The sequence below is a fragment of the Mustela nivalis genome (assembly GCF_964662115.1).
Source record: "Mustela nivalis genome assembly, chromosome: 2".
NCBI lineage: Eukaryota > Metazoa > Chordata > Mammalia > Carnivora > Mustelidae > Mustela > Mustela nivalis.
The window spans coordinates 181041602-181062616 of NC_139021.1; the positions used below are offsets into that span (position 1 = coordinate 181041602).

Consider the following 21015-nt stretch of genomic DNA (forward strand, 5'->3'; position numbering starts at 1 on the left):
CGCAGTGAGGCCGGCAACATGGCGTCCAGGCCCAAGCGGCGTGCGGTGGGAAGTAGGCTTCCGCAAGCCCCAGGCGTCCCGGTCCACCGCGGCGAGGAAGAAGAGGAAGATGAAGTGGAGGATGAGGACGAAGACGATGAAGACAGTGACGAAGAAGAGGATGAAGACGACGAGAGCATCCACGAGGTGAGAAAACACGCGACCCCAGTTTCGTTTATGTCTGGGAGAAAAGTTTCTGGCGGCCAGAGCCGTGTGGTGAGTGGGCTGCTCGGAGGAGAGACTGCCGGTACCTCGGGGTCTGAGCAGAAACTGGGATGATAAGAGTGCCCTGCTCGGGTTCCACCTGAGCCTCACACATTGCAGCCACTGGAGTTCTTACCACTGTTTTCACAAGTCCTACCCCGCGGGTTCGGCCCCTCCCACCCCTCCGGGAACGCCCGCCGCTGCGCTTTTCTCGGTGGCTTTTTGTAAAAGCCCCAGATCCGTACAACAAGGGCTGCAGTTTAGTCTCAGCCCAGCCTGCAGCCAGGTGCTTGTTGCTGCCTCACTCTCCGCGGCCCTCTTTCCGTTGTGCGAAGGCCGCCTCGGTCCGCCTTGTCGAGAGTCTCCCCGGTGCTCCTCATCGATGCTGCGTGTTTTCCCGTCCTTCCGAGAGCCCGGCTCAGCTGTATCTTCTGCCTCCCGGCAACTGCCCCAGCCCCAGCCCCACGCACCGACCCTGGAGATGGGTTCTTAGAAAACCGGGATCCTTTTTTCCAGCATATCTCCTACCATACTGCTTGGCCTTACAGGTGCTTAATATTTGTTGAATGAATTATCAGGACTGAATGATCCTTCAGAGCACTGTGTGCCCAGTAGGTACCTTCATGGGTTCAAAGCAGAATTTGCAACTCATGCTCCAGCTCCTAATCTTTGCCATTTCTGTAAATGGTTCCCGTATTCGCTAAGTTGCTCAAACCACAAACCCGGTAACTAACTTTAATTCCTCCCTTTTTGCATCTTATATCCCACAGTCTGTCAATAAATCTGTTAGCTCTACCTTCGTACCCAGACACTTTTCATCATGGATTCTCCAACAGACTCAGTACCTGCTTCCATCGTAACTTGGCTGGACTCCTGTAGTCACTTAAAGTGGCTTGCTCTCATCCATTCTTGTTCCTGTACCATCTCTACACACCGCAGCCAGAGAGATCTTTTTATTTCATTTTATTATACGATATCAGGAATGCTAAATACCGTACTTTGAAGTTTATTTTTTAGTAATCTCTAAGGCCAGTGTGGGGCTCAAATGCACAAACAGGAGTCACGTGCTTTTCCTACTGAGCCAGCCAGGTGCCTCCAGAGAGATCTTTTTTAAAATGTAGGTCTGTTCTCTTTTCCCTGTTCAGAACAGTCCATTGACTTTTCATTTTATTTATAAGAAAATCCAAAGACCTCCTGGTTGATGGACAGAAAGGTAGCTAATGTGGCCACAACAGAATAAGCAAGAGAAACTGAGGGGAAGTCAAATCCGTTATAAACATGATTCAGGCTTAGGGCTCAGACTGGCGTGGGTATATGGTAAATCTTTTGAACAGAACTTTCCCTTAGAAATCAGCTCTTGACTTTGGCCCCTTACCTTGAATGTGATCTCACCTTTTTTCACTTAGAACTTTAATGGGCTCTTTTGCTAATTTTGGATTACAGAAATCAGAGTTTTCGTTGACATGGATAGTCTGTCCCACTCCAGTGATTAAAAATTAGTGTGAGGGGGCATCTGGGTGGCTCAGTTGGCTGTCTACCTTCAGCTCAGGTCATGATCCCAGGACTCTGGGATCAAGCCCTGCATCGGGCTCCCTGCTAATCAGAGAGCCTGCTTCTTGGCCTCCCTCTCCCTTTGCTGCTCTGCCTACTTGTTCTCTCTCTCTCTCTCAAATAAATAAAAAATTTTTTAAAAATAGTGTGAGAATGGTCATTGACTGTAGTGTAAGAAAACAGGCATGTGTACTGTTGGTGGGAGTATAATTTGCAATGTCTTCGGAGGGCAATTTGACAGTAATTGTCAAAAATAAAAATGTGCACATCTCCTGATACAGTAATTGAATGGAAAGAATTTATTCTTCAGTCTTAACAATAATGTTCCCAGCTTTGTGCACATTGTATTAACTCATTCAATTAATTAATTAATTTTTAAAAAGATTTTACTTATTTGACAGAGAAAGATCACAAGCAGGCAGAGAGGCAGGCAGAGAGAGAGGAGGAAGCAGGCTCCCTGCTCAGCAGAGAGCCCGATGCGGGGCTCGATCCCAGGACACTGAGATCATGACCTGAGCCGAAGGCAGCAGACTAACCCACTGAGCCACCCAGGCGCCCCAAGTCGTTTAATATTTACATCAACCTTCTGAAGTTAAGAGTTATCACCATTTAAGACAGGATACACAGCAGGTTAAGTGAAGACAGTCTGTATAGTGTAGTCTCTGTAGGGGAAAAAAACAGGAAATAAATTTGATTATATGTCGAAAACCCCTTGAAAGATTAACTTAACTACTGATAGTAACCTCTGAAGAGGAGGAGTTGGGGGGTGGGTAATAAGACTACCAACCTGTAATCTCTGGTCTCTTGTAGTGTTTACCGGTTAAATGTATTACTTTTTTGACTGAAGAAATTCTTAGGGCTTTCAGGGCCGTTCCCTACACTCGGTGGACCCTGATTATTTATTCGAATGGGGCTTTTAGTTTCTGAGATGTTCACTCACCCACAGCTCATTACCGCGATCAATGAATCTATGAGAATTATAGTTGAAATTCAAAATCTGCCTTAGGGATGCTATGTATATAAGGAAGGAAATGCATGCGTGTGTGTGTGTGTGTGTATGTGTGTGTGTGTGTGTGTGAAGTCTGATTTAGAAACAGGGTGATTGGCTTTGCGGCAACAGGCAGAAAGGGGATAGAAAGTAGATAGGAGAACTTTAAGAAATAGGTCAGAGTATTGAAACGATGAGAAGAAAAGCACTAGGCATGTTAAGTTCTTGTGGCCATGTGGTTAGGACTCTTTCTTGTGTGTAACAGTGACCCTTGGAAGGGAGCTTCAGAAGATGGGGAGTTGGAGGTAAGGATGCAAGGGTACCTTGGACCTCCCAGGGCAGGAAGGGGCTGGGACCTTGAGCCTAGAATGCTGTGGAGAACCTGAGACATCTTTACATATTTTTTCTCTGCTTTATTGCTCTTTGTTCCATTCAAAATACTTGGTTGTTTTTCTGTTTCTTCTCCATAAAGCAGAGAATAGAAAATGCCAACAGCTTCTTTGGTGCAAAAAGGTGGTTTTATTGAAGCAGAAGGACAAGGACCTGTGGGCAGAAAGAGCAGCGCTGGTCCTGAGGAGTGGCACATTATATACTTTCAAGTTGGGAGGGGGTTAGGGATATACTGAGTCTCTCAGGAATTTTGGAAGCAAGGTTTCCAGGACCTTGCAGGGGCTAACTGTTGTTGGGAAAAGGCCATTTATTGCCGTCTAATAAAACCTGAGTCACAATACCCTTCAGATGTATATCTGTGGGTCATATGCGATTGCCAACGTGTATCTTGGAGAGGGAGGGTAGAGATAAAGTTTCGGAAGGAATTTTTATATGATAAAGTAGATTTACAGGATTCTGGGGTTTGGGCTAAGATTGCCTGTTGCTCTTAGCAAAGTATTAAGGCAGTTGAGTCCCTAGAGGGATGTCACTCTGCCTGTTTCAAGGACTTGTTAGTGGGCTGTAGGAAGTAAGGAAAGTTAATAATTTTTGTCTGCCTTTGTTTCCCTCATCATTATTTACAGGAAGTGAATGTTGAGTTTGAAGCTTATTCCATCTCCGATAAGGATTATGACGGAATTAAGAAGTTACTACAGCAGGTATGGTCTTTACCCCTCTGCACAAATCTCTTAGAAAATCCAGGCCATTCCACACAAGCTAGGTCAGATTTCCTCCTTTATTTTAGAATTCCCATTCTTATTCCCTCTACCCTGCAGAGAAGGAAGGACAGTTTCTCTTTTCTTCTCCCGCTAACACCCCGGTTGAGCCTCCAATTCATATGTTAATAAGTGCCCTGTGTCCTAAAATACCTTCCTTTTCATGTGCTAATTATTTGACCTACTCCACTGGTTTTCACTCCTATCTCAGCTTTGTGGGGCCGGAGAATCCTATCGCTGAGTGCACCAGCTGGTCCTGCGGAATCGGGCTTGCTGCTTCTACACAGTCCTCACCCCTGTAGGGTGGCTTTGGTCTTACCCTTCAGAGCTTCCAGTGTCCAGGCACCACATTCTTTGGCCTTTTGTCCGTCCTTCTCCTCCCCTCCCCCACACGTCCTGTCTTACCCCTGACTGTCCCTTCAGTTTGATTTCCTTGAGCTTCGATTTTTCTGGGCTTTTCTTTTCCTCCTGGGATCGCTCTTTTGAGGTGTCTTTTTCATCATTGATATTTTGTTGTTTGAGTATGGATATTAGAAGTTTTATTAAAAATTATGATTTGATTTTCATTTAAAATAAGTTTTATTTTCCCTCCTCTTAGCTTTTCCTGAAGGCTCCTGTGAACACGTCAGAACTAACGGATCTCTTAATTCAACAGAATCACATTGGGAGTGTGATAAAGGTAAGCGGGACAGTTATGTTTGTTCTGATTAAATTATTTTTTTGTCCTGTTAAGATCCTCCTGATGTTTAGCTGGTAGGCCAGGAGCTCAAACTGGAAAGAGGTGTCACTGGAGGAAGGGAGACTGGTTGGAAAGCCATTCCAGTAATTTCCAAGATTACTGAGTGTAGGAATCCTGGGGCTGGCAATGGATAGCAAGAGAAGGGAGCTATTTGGGAGATGAGGTATGATGGGGCGTAGTGAGTGACTGGTCTGACTGAGGGGAAAGGAGTCAAGGGTGGCTCCCACGTGTCTGGCTCCTACAACCAAGATAGCAAACATGGAGGATGAGGGGTCAGGAAGCAGCGTGGGTTTGGGTGTGCACTTGTTGAGTTTGATTAGTAGGTGATACATACCGGGGAGGTGGGGGCAGCGAGCGGCTGGATTTGGGCCATCTCAGCGGATGGATGGTTTACCCAGGGACGGTGGGGTCGGACACTGCTGATAGCAGTGTCCCCCGTTACTTGGGGAAGTAAGTCAATGGTGGAGTCTGCAAAGGAGCCATGTTAGGGGCTACTGGGGGCCATGCTGGTGGCCATGCTGGGGGCAGGGGTGACCTGGGAGGAAGTGGCATTAAGCACCAGAGGCACAGCAGGAGGGTGAGTCCTGCCCCTGCTGCTCCTGATGATGCTGTTGGTTTTCTCTCTGGGCCTCCTGCCCTCGGTTTAGTGTCCTAGGATAGCAATGGTCCCTTCTTTGGGTTTTTTGGACACCGCTCAGTGAGGGCAACTCCTGCCTGCTCCATGTCACGTTAGCTAGAGAGGGTCAGTGGGGGGCCAGAGGATTCACTTTCAAGATGGCTTACTCACGTGACCAGCAGGTTGGTGCTGGCTGTCCACGGGGAGCCCCGCAGGGACTGGGCGCCAGCGGTGTCTGTTCCTCCGCGGGGCGGGCCCCTCGACACAATGGCTGGGTTCCAGGAGCAAGCAGCCCCAAAGAACCAGGCACAAGTGTACAGCATTGTATTTCCGCTGTCTTCGTAATCAGACATGAAGGTCTGCACAGGCTCGAGGGGAGAGGGACGGACCCCACCCCTCGGAGGGAGGAGGGACGGAGTTCTTTGTCAGAGCGTGGAGCTGGAGCTGGAGCGGCCGTCTGTGGAAAATAGAATCTGCCACAGTGACCTTGGTCCATTTCCGCATCCACCTCTGGAAACAAGGGTGGTTCTGGTCCCTGTTCGTGCGGTGGCCGGGGTTCGGAAGCAGCAGGAGTTGCTGAGCGCAGGGCGCTCCGAGCCTCGGGGCATGGTGAGTGCTGGAGGGACAGCACCCACGCTTGGTCTCCTCCCGGCCTGCCCCGGCCCCGCACTGTGCGTCAGGGTGCAAAAGCAGCGGCCCTTCAGTCTGAAGCTCGCGCTCACCACCGCACCTTGAGCCACCTCCTTTGTTGTCAGAGCCGCAAGTCTCGAGAAAGTTGGCATTCGCAGCCTCTGCCTCCTCTCCTCAACACCCCGATCTGGCTCTTCCCACCAGTACTCCCTTGAGGTTCTGGAACTGTTGGATAGGGTCATTAGTATCCCTGTTGCTAAACTTCATGGCGTGAAATGTCAGAGTGAAGGGAGTAGCACCGCCAGTAGCTTTTATTAGAGCATGGGAGAAGCAGGCCCCTTTTCACCAAACACGTGTCCTCTCCAGCTGATGGTGTCTGTAGGCATGCTGACCACACTGACTCCATCTTGTTCGTGCTCGTGCCGGGACCTCCTGTGGGCTCTGTGCTCTGGGCCCCAGGGAGGCTAACGCATGCCCTGACCAGAATGCGGGGAGGCTTGTTCTGATTTTCCCTAAGGAGGCCCCATCTTAGATAAGTACCCTGAGACCTCCCCACGGTGCCCCGGGCTCCAGGAGAGCTGCAGGGTGAGTCCTGGGCAGCGTGGAGAGCAGCTACATAGCCCCGGGGTCGCGATCCCTCTGTCACTGACAGCCTGAGTGAGAATGGTGTGACATGGCTGGCTTCAGTTTTCCGTCCTAGGTGCCTCCTCAGTGTGGAGGAGTCGTGACTGACCCTCCTCCACCTTTTTTTTTTTTTTTAAAGAATTTATTTATTTATTTGACAGAGATCACAAGCAGGCAGAGAGGCAGGCAGAGAGAGAGAGGAGGAAGCAGGCTCCCTGCTGAGCAGAGAACCCAATATGGGCCTCGATCCCAGGACTCTGGGATCATGACCCGAGCTGAAGGCAGAGGCTTTAACCCACTGAGCCACCCAGGTGCCCTCTCTTCCACCTTCTAATCGTGTCCTAAGACCGTCCAGTAAGAAACTGTCACTTTTATTCTTGGACGAGCTTTGCTGTCAGCGGGGGGATTCGGTCTTCACTGGGAGGATGACACAAATAACTTCACCGTGACAGTTACGGCTTTTGGCTTCCACAGAGGTCCCAGCCACGGAGACTCTGTACGTAGGAGAGAGACTCCCCAGAACTTCCACCAGAGCCTCTGGGACTCTTGCAGAGAAGGCGGATCCTGGGGCTGTGGAGGGGAAGGGCAGGGGGAGGCCCCGAACTGCACCTGTGGGTTGTGTAGAGCGAGATTCCGGGGTGGGGTGGGAGGTGCAGTCGCTCAGGCCTGAAGTCCCTGGAACTGTGTTGAACCAAGAGGCTGGAGGGATGGGAGGGGTGTGGGAGGGGGTGTGGGAAGGGTGTGGCAGGGGGCGGTGAACGGGTCACACGGGCGGGGCTCTTGCTGCCGGGCAGGTGGTCATGGGTGAGGCTGCTGGGACTGTGACCCCGACTCCTCGGAGAGGCAGCCGCCTGCGGTGTTGCTTTGAGGGTTGGTCACTGGTTAAGGAGGACGGGGGAGCATGCCCTGGGGGATGCTCACTGCTTGTGAGCCCAGTGACCATTTGGGGGGTTTCTTTTCTTTCTTTGTTTTCTTAACTAAGCTCTCTGCCCAACCAACTCACAACCTTGAGATCAAGAGTCGCGTTCCCCTCCGGCTGAGCCAGCCCGGTGCCCCAGTTTGGGGGATTGCTTAGGATTCAGCACCCGGGGTCCCTTTTCCTCCCCTGGCGCTCTTTCGGTGCTGCGCGTATTTTGCTACAGTAGGTGGGAGACCTGTGAGGTGCAGGACGTCTGTCTCCCGTTTGCTCTTGAGGGACAGGGGCTGGTGGACGTGTTCTCTCCATCTCCTTCTGAGCAGAGACGCCCTGGCGCTCTCACGCGTCACGTTTGTGTCCTGCCGCATTACTGTCCTGCTCTGTCCGGGCCTCCTCTTGCTTCTGGCGTTTGCAGCGGCTCTCGTTTTGGCACACAGTTCCATTCCTCGGCCACCGCCCTTCCTTGTTCCGCAGGAAGAAACTGGTGGTCTTGAATGGCCTGGCTCAGCAGACATGTTGAGCCTGGCAGCCCCTTGGCCCAATCCCCTGTCAGTGGCTGTGCTGCCTTACATCCAGGAGCCACTTCCCCAGGTCTCTCCGGTGAGGCCAGGCCCCTTCAGCCACCGGCCTGACATCCTGGCCACCCAGAGCCGCCCAGAGCCGCCTAGAGCGCCCCTGCTCCTTCCGCTGTCCGGCTGGGAGCCAGTGGTGCTGCAGCGAGAGCTCGTGTCAGTCCCCTCTTGCGGGAGAGTGTCAGGGACACACTCGGGACACTTGTGGGTCCCTGCCGTCCCAGGTGCTGGGGACACAGTGAGAATGCCCAGCCCGAACCAGCCTGGGCAGGCCACGTGGAGGAAGAGGTGGAAGGAGCGGGAAGGCCCAGGGCAGGGGCTGTCAGTAGAGTCTGCAAGTTCACGTTGGAGCCCAGCATTTCATTTTTAGTTCTCTGCTCCTATTTCATTCCCGTTCTTGCCCTCTTTTCCTCTTCCGTTCGCGTGGTCGGAGGAAGTGGTGCTCAAGCGTTGTTCGTTCTCCCCGCTGCTCAGGACTGGTCTGCGCTCTGGGGGCATGTGGGTGGAAGGCCCCCCGGAGGACCGAGCGGGGCTGGCCTGCGCCAGGTCACTTAGAAGGCAGGAGTGGTTGATCTCAAGAGGTTTTATCCCATCTGCTTTGGTAATATATTGAGAATCCAGCATAAAGAAAATTTGGAGCAGGAAGCAGTCACCTGCATGTAGAAAGGGGGAGCAGAGCCGAGAGAGGTGAGCCGGTGGGGTCAAGGCCCACGGTCCTCTGTGCGCTGCTTCCCTGAGGCGATGGCAGCCACGGAAAGTGTCTGAAAACTGCAGTGTGAGTTGGTGTTCTGCTTCCTCCCAACCAGACAGACGGTTTTCATTCTTTTTCTTTCTGAAATAGCAAACGGATGTTTCAGAAGACAGCGATGGCGATGTGGATGAAGAGGAGATTTTTGGATTCATAAGTCTTTTAAATCTAACCGAAAGAAAGGTTGGTTTCACTGGTGGCATCTGAGTACCTGTGCCTCAGACCCCAGTCACTTCTGTTCAGTGCATGGTAGTGGTGCTGTTGATCAGACCGTGAAGTTAACAACAACAAGGATGTGTGCTTTTGTGAAGCCTTACGGTAATCTTGTTTTTAGGATTTTATTTAAGAGAAGGAGAGGGTGAAGCTGACTCCCTGCTGAGCAGGAAGCCTGACAGGGGGCTCGATGCCAGGACCCCGAGATCATGACCCGAGCCAAAGGCAGACACTTCATTGCCTGAGCCACTCAGGCGCCCCACTGTAATCTTTTTTAACATGAGAGTGTTTTTGTGCTGAATGATCTCTGTCGTGAAAGTCCTGGCTCCCTGGGGTGTAGAGAACCATCCAGAACTGGGGTCCTTGTGTTGGTATCAGCCCCAGAGCTGGTGGCTCTGCCGGCCTGCGGCTCTTCCCTTTCATCGTGAGGCTTCGTTGCTTCCTGCAGCAAGTTCTGACCTTCACTCATGTTTCCATTCATCTCTACTGACTCGCTGAATTTTTTTTTTTTTTTTTAAAGATTTTATTTATTTATTTGACAGAGAGAGGCACAGGGAGAGAGGGAACACAAGCAGGGGGAGTAGAAGAGGGAGAAGCAGGCTTCCCGCGAAGCAGGGAGCCCAATGCGGGACTTGATCCCAGAACTCTGGGATCATGACCTGACCTGAAGGTAGACGCTTAAGGACTGAGCCACCCAGGCGTCCCTCGATGAGTTTTAATAAAAAGGGGAAAACAGCTGTTTACTTTCATCAGAAGAAGTTCATATCAAACTTCACCTTCAGGTTTTTTGTGAACTTTCCAGTTATTTGCATCTGTCTTTACAAGACGGACTGGAATTGCTATTCTTGTGTGTGGTGTCTCGCTGTCACCACTGCTCGTGGGACCGTAAATAACCAGGTGTAGAGACTCTGAGAGATGCTTGAGCGGTCAGCAGGGAGGACAGGCGGGCTTTAAAGGAGGTGGCAGGGGACTGCCCTCACGGTTCCATAGAAGGTGATAGCGCTCTGGTTTCTGCTCCTGGTGTGGCCTGTACCGAACAGCGACCTTGTCTTGGCTTCCTAGGGCACCCAGTGTGCTGAGCAGATTAAAGAGCTGATCCTGAGCTCCTGTGAGAAGAGCTGTGGGAAGGGCTTGGTGGAACAGCTGGACGCACATCTGAACGACACCTCCAAGCCTGTGGGCTTGCTCCTCAGCGAGAGGTTCATCAATGTCCCTCCTCAGATCGCGCTGCCCATGCATCAGCAGCTCCAGTAAGAGTCTGCGCTGGGTGCCTCTGCGCGGTGGCTGTGCTGGGGCGGGGGTGGGGTGGGTGGGGGTGGTGGGGCGGCGGGGGGTGGGGGGCTCCATGCGGGGCTTTCAAGCCAGTGATGGCAGGAAGCGCGCCACCTGCCGTCTTGGCGGCCTCGTCGTGGCTCCAGTGAGCAGAGGCCGCCTCCTCCCGGGGACATGTCCCTTGACAGCGGGCTCCTTCGTGATTTGTGACAGTATGAACAGTCTTACCAGGTGTGCGGGGTATAAACACAGATGAGTTTATATAGGCTTTTTACCCCCTACTGGTCTAAAGTTGTCATCCCCTTGCCAGATTTCTGTGACAGGGACACAGTGCCGAACAGTTAGTCCAGTAACAAACCGGTATAGCTCTTCAATTCCACTGGGATGTTTTGTAACGAAGGAGGCAGTAGTCCTGATACTGTGTCTCTCGTGTTTTGGGGTTTGCTGTTTTTACTTCTTTGTGGGTTTTTTTGTATTTTTAAAATGACCCTGAGATCATGACCTGAGCCGAAACCAAGAGTCAGAAGCTCAACAGACTGAGCCGCCCAGGTGCCCCTGTTGTACTTACTTAATGCAGGGGTTTTAGGTTTACATTTTAATTGTTAAGAAGAGCTAAGGACTGGGGCTGTGCTTTGGGGTAGAGCAGGATGGAAATCCAGGTGGACGCCCTTGCTCCGGAGTCGTGGTGCTGCGCGTCCGCTAGCCGGTGGTGGGCATGTACGGACAGGTGAACCTTCAGGGTTCCCACTGAATGGGTTCGTTGCTTTCTAGTTTTACTCTCAACCCTGCCCTCCCCCGATGCCCAGCTGCCGTTCTTCGGTTTGCATTTTTTCCCTTTTCCTGATTCACTGGCGCTCCTGTTTATTTGGTTTCACAGGAGGGTGATGTGCTTTCTTCAGGTCTTCTGTTAGAGAAAGCTGAAGTCTTTACATCTTTGATTAGCCAGATGCAGAGGGACATGCACAGTTTTCCAAAGGCTACGTTGCCACTCCATGGACTCCTCTAGAACCTAGGGGAATCTGTCCTGTCATGCCATTTCTGCAGTATGCCAAGACTCGTCATAGTTCTGGGCTCTAGTGGTTGGAGACTGGTCATCACATGCTCTAATGACATTGGTTGATGCTCTGTTAAACATTTGTTTTTAAAAATCCAGATTCTTACCTATTTTTAATATCTGTAGAGGCAGAGCAGTGATGTTGATAAATGTGAGACTTCGATTACTTGCTGTGTGTCCACAGCTCAGCATCGCCTGAGGGATACATCCCACTGCGTCCGTAAAACACGGCCATAGTCCATCACAGTGCAGGGGACCACATAGGTAAACTCATGGCTTTAGAAGTGTCCAGATCTGATCTCTGTCCATCAAGCCCAAGACAACAGACCTTCCCCTGGAGAGGCCTCACTGGTTTCCCCTGTGCTCTGGTTTGTGGATGGGTTTCACCGGGCTCAACAGGCAGACCGTCTCTGTTCTACTTTGTAGGAAAGAACTAGCAGAGGCACACAAAACTAACAAGCCATGTGGGAAGTGTTACTTCTACCTTCTGATAAGCAAGACATTTGTGGAAGCTGGAAAAAACAGTTCCAGAAAGAAAGGGAATAACCAAGAGAAAGAGGAATTAATGTTTGCCAATGCAGAGGAAGAATTTTTTTATGAGGTAAGACTGTCCTGTTTTCATCTATTTGTTTGAATGTAAACAAGGATTTTCTTGACAGCAGGCAGGATTGACTGTTCCCCGGTGTATGGCAGAGTGCTCGGAGGACGGCGGCCGTGTCCATGTTGCCGGCAGCTGGCGGCTGATGCTTTCCCCAGCAGGTTCGTCCCCGGCCCCCCAGCCCCCAGGGCAGAGCGTGGGAGGAGAAAAGCCATGAACGGTGAATGGTGATCAGGCACTCAACACGCTCACTAGAAGATCTATAATTCTAGAACCACTCTATGAGGGAGACGTTGGTCCTGGTTTACTGATGGGGGACCTTGAGTCTGAGGGAGATGAGAGCCATTATCTGAGGTCATGCAGGCGGTTAATGTGAAAGCTGGGGCAGGCCCTGCTCCCCAGTGGTGGCTTATATGGTTCTCTGTGCCCTGGGTCATCGATGTCCTCCCACTTGTGGGATTCCTGGCACTTTCTTGCAGAAAGGTGGCTTGTGCCATGATGGACAACCAGATACCAGAGAATACGCTTTCTCACCCTGACCTGCTAAGTAAATCTGAGGGGTAACTGACTTTCCTGGATTAGAGAATATCGTTACTACTTTTCTTTCTTCTTGTTTTTTTTTTTTTTTAATTTAAGGTTTTATTTCTTTGAGAGGGAGGGAGAGTAAGCACAAGCAGGATGAGCTGCCATGGGCGAGGGAGAAACAGGCTCCTCTCTAAGCAGGGAGCTGCACATGGGCTCTATCCCAGGACCCTGAGATCATGACCTGAGCCCAGGCAGATGCTTAACCGACTGAGGCCCCCAGGCGCCTGCATCTATCACTACTTTTTAAAAAGCCTTTGACTAAATACTGAAGTACCACAGGTTCAGCACTGCCCTTGTTTTTTAGGAAGTAAATAGTGAAAGTTAAATTTTTATGCCTGAGCACCCTCAGAGTGTTTCAGGGCAGGCTAGATGGGTTTTTTAAGACGGCCTGGTTATGCACACCTCCCCGTTTTCACATGGCTTGATTCCAAGGGAGCAGCCCAGACAATGGGGAAACACCCGTGTTTGAAGACCATTCTTTTCATTAACTGTCAAATGTTGCAAGTCTTTATTTGACTTTTCTGTTGAAAGATTGAGAATTAAATGAGAATGAATATGAAGGAATATGAGGGACTTCAGAATTATAAACGCTTAGAAATGGTAGTAGCATATGTCACTTAGCTGCTGTTCACCTCTTAGGACTGGGACAGTGCTCTCCATGCTTCTGTAGGTTAGAAATCTGGTAAGCATTTTGTAACTTCTACCTGCGTATCCTGTTTGAGCTTATTTCATTCCATGTTTGCTTCTTTCACTATTATTTTCGTTGTTGTTCACGGTCATTCTTAAACATGTCAAATAGTATTCCTGGCTGCTGTGTAAATAAGTTTTGCCTTGAGGATGTCTGAATTTTTAACTTACATCTTTGGTTCAGAAAGCAGTCCTGAAGTTTAACTACTCAGTGCAGGAAGAGTGTGACACTCGTCTGGGAGGCAGGTGGTCCTTTGATGACGTCTCGATGAAGCCCTTGCGAACCGTGATGTTGATTCCAGGTGACAGGATGAATGAAATCATGGATAAACTGAAGGAGCATCTCTCTCTCTGACCCATTTCCCATGGACAGTAATGGGGTGGTTTTGCGTTTGTAAAATTACCAGAAAACAGCTCAGATTTACTGAAAAAAAAACCCAGACTTTATTCAGAGTAAGGTCCTCTACAAAAAAGTAGGGGTCTGTCACTTGTGTCTGTGACACATTTACAAAATAGCTTTTAAAAAAATTTGGTCAAATTATGATTGGTGGATTAAAAGATTTTCCAGTAAGAAGGAAAACGTGGAGTCGTAATTTAAAGAACTCAATAAAAACTTCTATTTTTTATTTTTAAATAATATACAAAGTGTTACTTTTTCAAGACTCGTGTGGGGTGTGCTGTCCTTTTTCAAGTTGAATGTCTGCACCTCACTGGTGAAACGACGTTCAGGCCAGCTGGGGGAGGGCAGGGGCGGGACTTATTGCACATCTTGCTTTCCGTGGAAGGTTCTGAAGAGTCACTGGACGGTGCATCTCGGCTCAGTAGTCTCAGGGCACTTTTCACACATTTTCTGGTCCTTTTTCATTGTTGAAAGAGAGGAAAGGTGATCCATTACTTGGTGGAGAATATCCTTACTTTCACTAGGAGGCAAGTTGCTGAAATAGTACGGTGGTGCCAGCTGCATAAATCTGTTGAAAACATAAAGGTGAGATTTTTTTTTTCTTTTTTGGGGAGAGCTACAAACATTACATGTGGGAACTTCCACCCCGAAAGAATCTCATTGTAGACCTGGTGTTTAATTTGAACTCTTCTGTCTCCGTCTGCCTTTGCGGAATAAATACTTCCTGTGGTTTTTTCATGTGGTTTTTATGGAACTAATCCAACTGCATTTCTAGAATATGTTGGCTTCTCTCGTGTTATGCCACACAGTGGGTGATGCCCAGCACAACACAGGAAAGGCCAATCAGGTGTTCCCGAGAGCTTTGGGTGGGTAAGAGGGGGGTGTCTTTGCCTCTGTGTCTTATTAACAAAAACCACTCCCCGTCCACCTTCTGTTTACTTTCGGTTCCTGCCCTGAACATCACTGTCCAGGCAGGAGTGCACGTGCAGGGGACCCACACCTGCAGTGGCACCAAGAGTCTGGTCTTCGTTCTCACTACTGCCCCTGTGGTTCACTCACTAGCCACGGAGTCATCCTTCAGAGTGTATGGAGAGGATGCTACTCCTGCTTAAGACTCTCGAGTCATCTTGTCCTTGTGCTTCGGATAAATTCCAGGCCCTCACGTGGCCCACAAGCCCTGCACCTCTGGTACCCACCCGTCTCCCACCTCCTCTTCTCTGCTCTTCCCCACTAGCCCTGGTCTCAGTGGCACATCTCTTCTGAGAGGGGGCTGAGCTCATTCCTCAAGGTCTGCACCTGCAAACACTTATTTCTCTGCAGCTTTTCATCTCTTTTAAGAGGCATTATGCTCTGTTCTGTAGTTCACTTTTTTTTTTTTTTAAGTAATCTCTACACTCAACACGGGGCTCAAACTCATGACCCTGACCGGGATCAGGCATCACCTGCCCCACCGACAGTGCACCAGGAAGCCCCTCTGCGGGCTGTGATCCCAAAGAGAGGGGCATTTATGCACTCATTCGGAGAGACCTGCTGTACGTAGGGACACTCGGCAGAAATTGGAACTGGGGCCAGCGTACGCTCACAGAAAATGTCCCAAGAGCCAAATGGGTCATTTGCTCAAGTATGAGTTGAAAAGAACTTCATTTTTTCTGTTCAACTCACAGTTCAGGAGAGATTTCTGAGGTAATCCTGATGTAGTTGTTCTCGGCTATGCTGAACTTGTGGAAGAGCACCCACTCTGGCAGCCTCTTGGTGACAGAGTAGCCGGACAGCGGGTGCAGCTGAGCGACCTGCTTGTGCGTCAGCATCAAGTAGTTACCCGACCCGTCCACGTCCCGTGCGATCTACCAGGCAGCGTTGGGGAAAAAAGATTTGTGTTAAGATGGAGATAATGGACAAAAATGTTTTCTTTAAAAAAACTCCACAAAGTGTTTTGTTCAAAATCGTGAAAATTAAGTATCTGCCACGTATGTTTCCTATTTTCAGACCTAAAAAATAAGCCCCAAACAGGTTTTGCCCAGAACTTTGAGACAGTGACGACATTCCTAACGTCAGCAGTTTCAGGCAGTGCGTGAAGAGCGCGGCTGCAAAGGCGAACGTTTGGGCCGTGAACGCTGACGTGGTACCTGCCACGTTCTGGGCCACATGTTTTAGCTCAGTCAGTACAGTAACACTGATGGAGGAACCTTACTTTTTCTGTACATGATGAGGAAACTCATGTTAAAATGTCATTTTTTTCTCTGTTAAGACCACTTTAGAGTTTGCGAGGGAATACCACAGCTTCTCTGACCGCGACGTGAAGAACATGGCCACCTCAGCGGTGTGCTTCAGTTGAGACGGCTGCATTAGGAGGCAGCCTTCATTCGGGGGATGAAACAAATGAGACACTGCCTTTAGTTCTTGGCTGAGAGTTAGTGTCATCGGTTAAATGTGAGCTAATTCACAGAGCAGCGAGACGAGGGACTGACCTGAAGCTCGGCCACAGCGCGTGTTTTCCTAGCGTCCCCGCTGCATGAGAACAGGCCGCCTGTCCTTTTGGACAAAGTGAACATACTCTGGCTTAGCCCTTCAATTCCCTTTAGGGGAAATATATTTAAATACTAAATCTTTAGTAACATAGAAGGTTTGTAGTTTTATTTAAAGTTACCACCAAAAAAGAATCCTAGGCAAGAGCTTCCTGAACGACCATCGCGGACAGGTGAGATTCGGGAAAGCCCACACTGAAGGCCACCAGCCCCACTCACCTGCATGAAGTAGCCGGACAGAAGAGCCTTCTTTATGTTCAGAGCATTTTCCTTTGAGCCAAAAGCAGGTTCTGCACAGGGGAGCTCGATGCGCTTGACAATTTCCAAGAGTTCAGCTCGGATAACGTCGGCCATCCTCAGAGCACAGCAGTTGAGGAAGTAATCATGACACCACTTTTCAACACAGTCTGGAGGGAAAGAAGCAGAGCTGATGTGCTGTAAGTGGTGAGAGTCCAGACAGGACGGAGGGGTGATCTCTGTCCTCTGCACGCCTCTCCTAGAGAGGTACGTGAGCGGCGGGAAGGAGGCTGCAGGGACACAGGCTGGCTGGCGGGACCTGCTCTGGCGTGGGGGTTCTGGATGCCCACCGAACTGTGGGCACAGCATGTTCTAGTGCCGACCAGTGTGTCACCCTTCGTCAGCAGCTGTGAAGGGGACAGAGGAGGGGGTCTCTGATCAATATTTGTCTTTTGTCTCATGTACTAAGAGTGAGGATGTCTAGGGCCATGTTTACTCAACTTAGGAAGGGAAAGTGTACAGTACAAGTTCCCTTAAGCCATGAAAATATCTCAGTATAAGAAAAGGATCACTACTAGGCTGAGTGGGGAATTCTGTTAAGCTCACCTATCTGCTCTAGCTGCAAATTTTTATATATGTGTTGTGTATTTTTTTTTTTAAGATTTTTATTTATTTGACAGACACAGCGAGAGAGGGAACACGAGCAGGTGAAGTGGAGGAGGGAGAAGCAGGCTTCCTGCCGAGCAGAGAGCCCAATGTGGGGCTCGATCCCAGCACCCTGGGATCATGACCTGAGTTAAAGGCAGACGCAGAATGACTGAGCCACCCAGGCACCCTCCAAATATTATATTAAAGTTCAGTTATCTGGTTAAGTTAATGCTTTCTTGCTACCTGTAGTTACTTAAGATGGACCTAGAGTTCTGCCTTGCGCTGGGAATGCATGTGGCCTTCACACCACAAGCAGAAGACCCCGGGTGACCCTGTCCGGTATACTCAGACCTCCTCGGAGCAAAAAGAACACGTACTTGGGCAAACAATGGCACCCACCCTCCTTGTTCTCAAAAGATGCCACCGGGGGCGCCTGGGTGGCTCAGTGGGTTAAGCCTCTGCCTTCCGCTCAGGTCATGATCCCAGGGGCCTGGGATCAAGTCCTGCATCAGGCTCTCTGCTCAGCAGGGAGCCTGCTTCTCCTCATCTCTCTGTCTCTCTGCCTACTTGTGATCTCTCTCTCTGTCAAATAAATAAATAAAATCTTAAAAAAAAAAAAAAGATTTAAAAAGATGCCACCAAGCTCCCCCTATCCTTTCTGGCTCCACTGACTTGATCTTCTCAGCTCTAAAAAATTAACTCCTCGCTCTCTAATTCTACTGCTATGCGAACTGCTGTCATCTTTTCCAGCTCACTTTTCATCCTACCAGAGCAAAGGAGGTAAAAGATGCTTCATGGAGAACGAAGGTTCCCTTGCAGGAAGGCAGCTCTTCGCTGGCTGCCTCTGAAGGCCCCAGCCTGTGCCCTCTGCTCTGCCCGTCCGCCCTCCGGGATCCACTTCCTGTCTTTAAAGCCAGGCAAGGGAGACTCAGGGAGAGGTGTTTCTGGTTCCCTTTTCCCTGGGTCCCTCTTGTGGAAATTCCTATGCTCGCTGTCGGTCAGCACCAGGACTTCTCAGCTTTTGCACACGCCCGCTCCCCACCTCCCCTCCCCTCCCCTCGGCCAAACCCCAGTCCTGTTCTCTCCAGCCCCCTGGCAACCCGCTGACTCGTTCCTGGGATCTGGGGCCTGGTTGGCCGGTTTGGTTCCGAATGTCTGCATCCTCTCTTCGCCTGGGAGTGAATGTGGATGTTAGGGGAAGCACGAAGCACAGCTCTGACCTCGGGGCCCCTAGAGATGGCAGTTCCTTCCCCGACCCTGGGGGGTGGAAGTTGTGCCATGCAAGTCTCTGTGTCCCCACGTCATGTGCACCCAAGCTAGCTCCGAGGCAGGCCGGGCTGGGCGCTGGAGGTTCACACGCACAGACACGTGTGGCAGTGGGCGCGGTCGGGGTCTTAAGCGCCATTCCACCCCGGGTGACCAGCAAGGCTAGGGAAGGGTGAGGAACACCTCGGCTTTCTTTGAGGAAAGAAAAGTGGAAATGAGTTTCTCAGGGTCACAAGCATTCACTTACGTTCACTCGTGGAGTTCAGAGCTGTGTCTTGGTAGGCTTTGTAAATGTTGATGAGGGTAAAGTGATCTCCTTCAGGATGTAAAAATGTCTTCCAACGAGTCAAGGCAGCCTCCTCAGCTCCATGTGGCACATTAGAGAAGCAGTTGGGAGCTTTAAGACACAAAAGGTCACAAGGTCAGCAAGACGAGACCTGTGACCTGAACACAACACGCAGAGGGGAGGGGCTCACTGCTGTGTGTCTGGAACCGTGCCTGTCTACTTCCTTTAACAAACGCTATTCTTGCTCACTTAGAAATCAGATTTAGGGCGAGCTGTCATGTTTTGGTCCCTATTTATGTTTGCCTCTGTCAGGTATAGTGCGAGTCCCTGCTGGTAGCACAGTCAGAACAGGCGGACACCCGGGGACCGGAGCTGCTCAGAGGCCCCGCTGCAGCCTTAGGCCTGTGCTGCCAGTAAAAGAACACATTAAAACAGAAAATCATTAGATGGGAAACAGCAACACATAAGTCTGTGAGGGAAGAACACTTCCAGTGACACATTTTTCTTTCAGTGTCTGATGAACAAATTCACTGGATTTGACTGATTTTTTTTTATATTAAGATAATTCATCTTTCTACCTTTTAGATCTGTTAAAGTACTTCATTATCACTTGAAAGGGTTAAATGAATTGGTCAAAGTCTCTGTTAGGTTCTTAAACTATTTCAGAAGGCTCTCGGCTCTCGCTTAACTCTAGAGCCAGGACAGACTGAGGACACAAAAGAGCGGCGCTCCCCGCGGAGTACCTGTCACCATGGCGGCGATGGTCAGCATCTCCTCCACACAGTCAAATTCGCAGGATGCTAGGATAGACTTGGAGAGCTGAGGGTCAAGAGGAAACTCCGACATGATGATCCCAAACTCCGAGAGGTTCCCGTCATTGTCCAGTGCTGCCAGGTAATCCAGGTCTTCCAGGGCCTGCATCAGACTCTCCGGGGCTAGCAGAGGGAAAAAAATCATCACCGTCTCCTAGAAACAAGATGGCGTGACAAGTCTTGGACCTCCCCTCACAAACAGTGGGCAAAAAACGGTCTGCGAGACCAAGGATGTCAGGCAGTGAAGGACAGTGATTCCTGAGAGGGGGACACTAATGACGCGAGCGCCACGACTGCCCAGTGTAAGGCCTTGACAGTTTCCTGCTGCAGCGCCAGAAGGGGACCTGGTGGGGCCTGTCGGACTCCCGCGTCATGAAGACGGGGTGGAGGGCCCAGGGAGGCTCAGGTGGCCAGAGCTTGCAGGTGGGGTACCTGACAGGAGCCATATCGAGAGAAGATGCAGAAGATCCACGGAAGGTCCCAACTCATCAGCAGAGCGTGCAGAAGAAGCTGTGTCGGGTCCCAGAACCATCCAGGGGATTAGAGGGACAGTGCCAGCTGCTCTAGTGAGATCTAAGATAACCCCCATTTCTACCCACTGGACTGGGAAATCGCACAGTTCCTGAGGCCCTGGGTAGGGGACTCGGAAGGGAAGAGCCCCCGCCTCCACCAACCTGATGTACACTCTCCGGTGTCAGCTAATGAATCTGAAAAGCAGGACCTGAAAGGATCATCCTGCAACCCAGGATAAAAGGTCAAGAGTATAAGAATAAAAAATATCAGGCACCTGGGTGGCTCAGTAGGTTAAGCCTCTGCCTTCAGCTTGGGTCATGATCTTGGGGTCCTGGGATCGAGTCCCGCATTGGGCTCTCTGCTCAGCAGGGAGCCTGCTACCCCCTATCTCTTTGCCTGCCTCTTTGCCTACTTGTGATCTCTGTCAAATAATCTTGAAAAAAAGAATAAAAAATATCTAATACCCATCACAGCAAAATGTACAATGTCTAGCATCCAATAAAACATCATGAGGCATGAAGAACAGAAAATACAGTCCCATAATAAAGAAAAAAATTAATCCACTGAAACTGACCCAGAACCTGGAGAGATGACAGAAATAGTAAGCAAGGATGTTCAAGAGTTACTTGTCAGCAGGCTCATTTGCTCCAGACCCGTATTTCTTCTTTAAGTTTATAGATCAGTAATGACGTGTTCATCATATATGCTAATCCCCACCAAAAAAGATAATCCATTTATTCAAAGCAAGGTACTCTTGGCCTTGCAGAATAAGATGAGATTAATAGTGTTTTTCACCTGTCGGGCAGGTGGTAGAGCAATGCAGACCACACAAAGATGCAAAGCAGAGCGTTAAGCTGCTGTTGTGTTCCACCCCAGACAATGAAGGATTTCCGAGCACCCACAGATCGCTTTCACTGTCTCAACTCCATCAGGTGTGCCCTGAGCAGGAGATGAACACGATGGGGACCCAAGCAGCAATTTCACCTACTTGTATCCGGGAGTTCAATATAACAATAAAAATGACCTTATTTGCTGTTCAAACACTGACCGCTAAGCTACTTGTCAAAACTCAGGCAAACTGTGTAACTCCAAAGCCAGTCACCAACTCAGATTTTGCTAGAACCCTTCCTTGCTAACAAGACACCAT

General features: G+C 49.9%; 2 protein-coding genes and 1 long non-coding RNA gene across 4 annotated transcripts in view; 2 read left to right on the forward strand and 1 right to left on the reverse strand.

Annotated features, from left to right (window-relative positions):
* Positions 1-18: 18 nt before the first annotated feature.
* BCCIP (BRCA2 and CDKN1A interacting protein) lies at positions 19-13815 on the forward strand (the record flags this gene model as incomplete). The annotated part of the gene is made up of 7 exons (XM_082721250.1): positions 19-186; positions 3796-3870; positions 4526-4606; positions 8866-8955; positions 10048-10235; positions 11738-11912; positions 13366-13815. The coding sequence occupies 7 exons, from the start codon at positions 19-21 to the stop codon at positions 13534-13536; spliced, it is 948 nt and encodes a 315-aa protein (XP_082577376.1). The 3' UTR covers positions 13537-13815.
* The window catches only part of DHX32 (DEAH-box helicase 32 (putative)), a 56619-nt gene continuing 48967 nt past the window's right edge, over positions 13364-21015 (reverse strand). For both annotated transcript variants that reach the window (XM_082721246.1, XM_082721245.1), the window contains exons 8-12: positions 19287-19478; positions 18505-18654; positions 16326-16513; positions 15244-15425; positions 13364-14149 (exon numbers count right to left, since the gene is read on the reverse strand). In XM_082721246.1, the coding sequence (XP_082577372.1) occupies positions 13978-14149; positions 15244-15425; positions 16326-16513; positions 18505-18654; positions 19287-19478 (884 nt within the window). In that variant the 3' untranslated portion in view covers positions 13364-13977. The remainder of the gene's footprint in view (positions 14150-15243; positions 15426-16325; positions 16514-18504; positions 18655-19286; positions 19479-21015) is intronic.
* On the forward strand, positions 15246-20339 carry LOC309859953. Its single transcript, XR_014309056.1, has 2 exons — positions 15246-15432; positions 15830-20339. It is a non-coding gene; the product is annotated as an uncharacterized lncRNA (long non-coding RNA).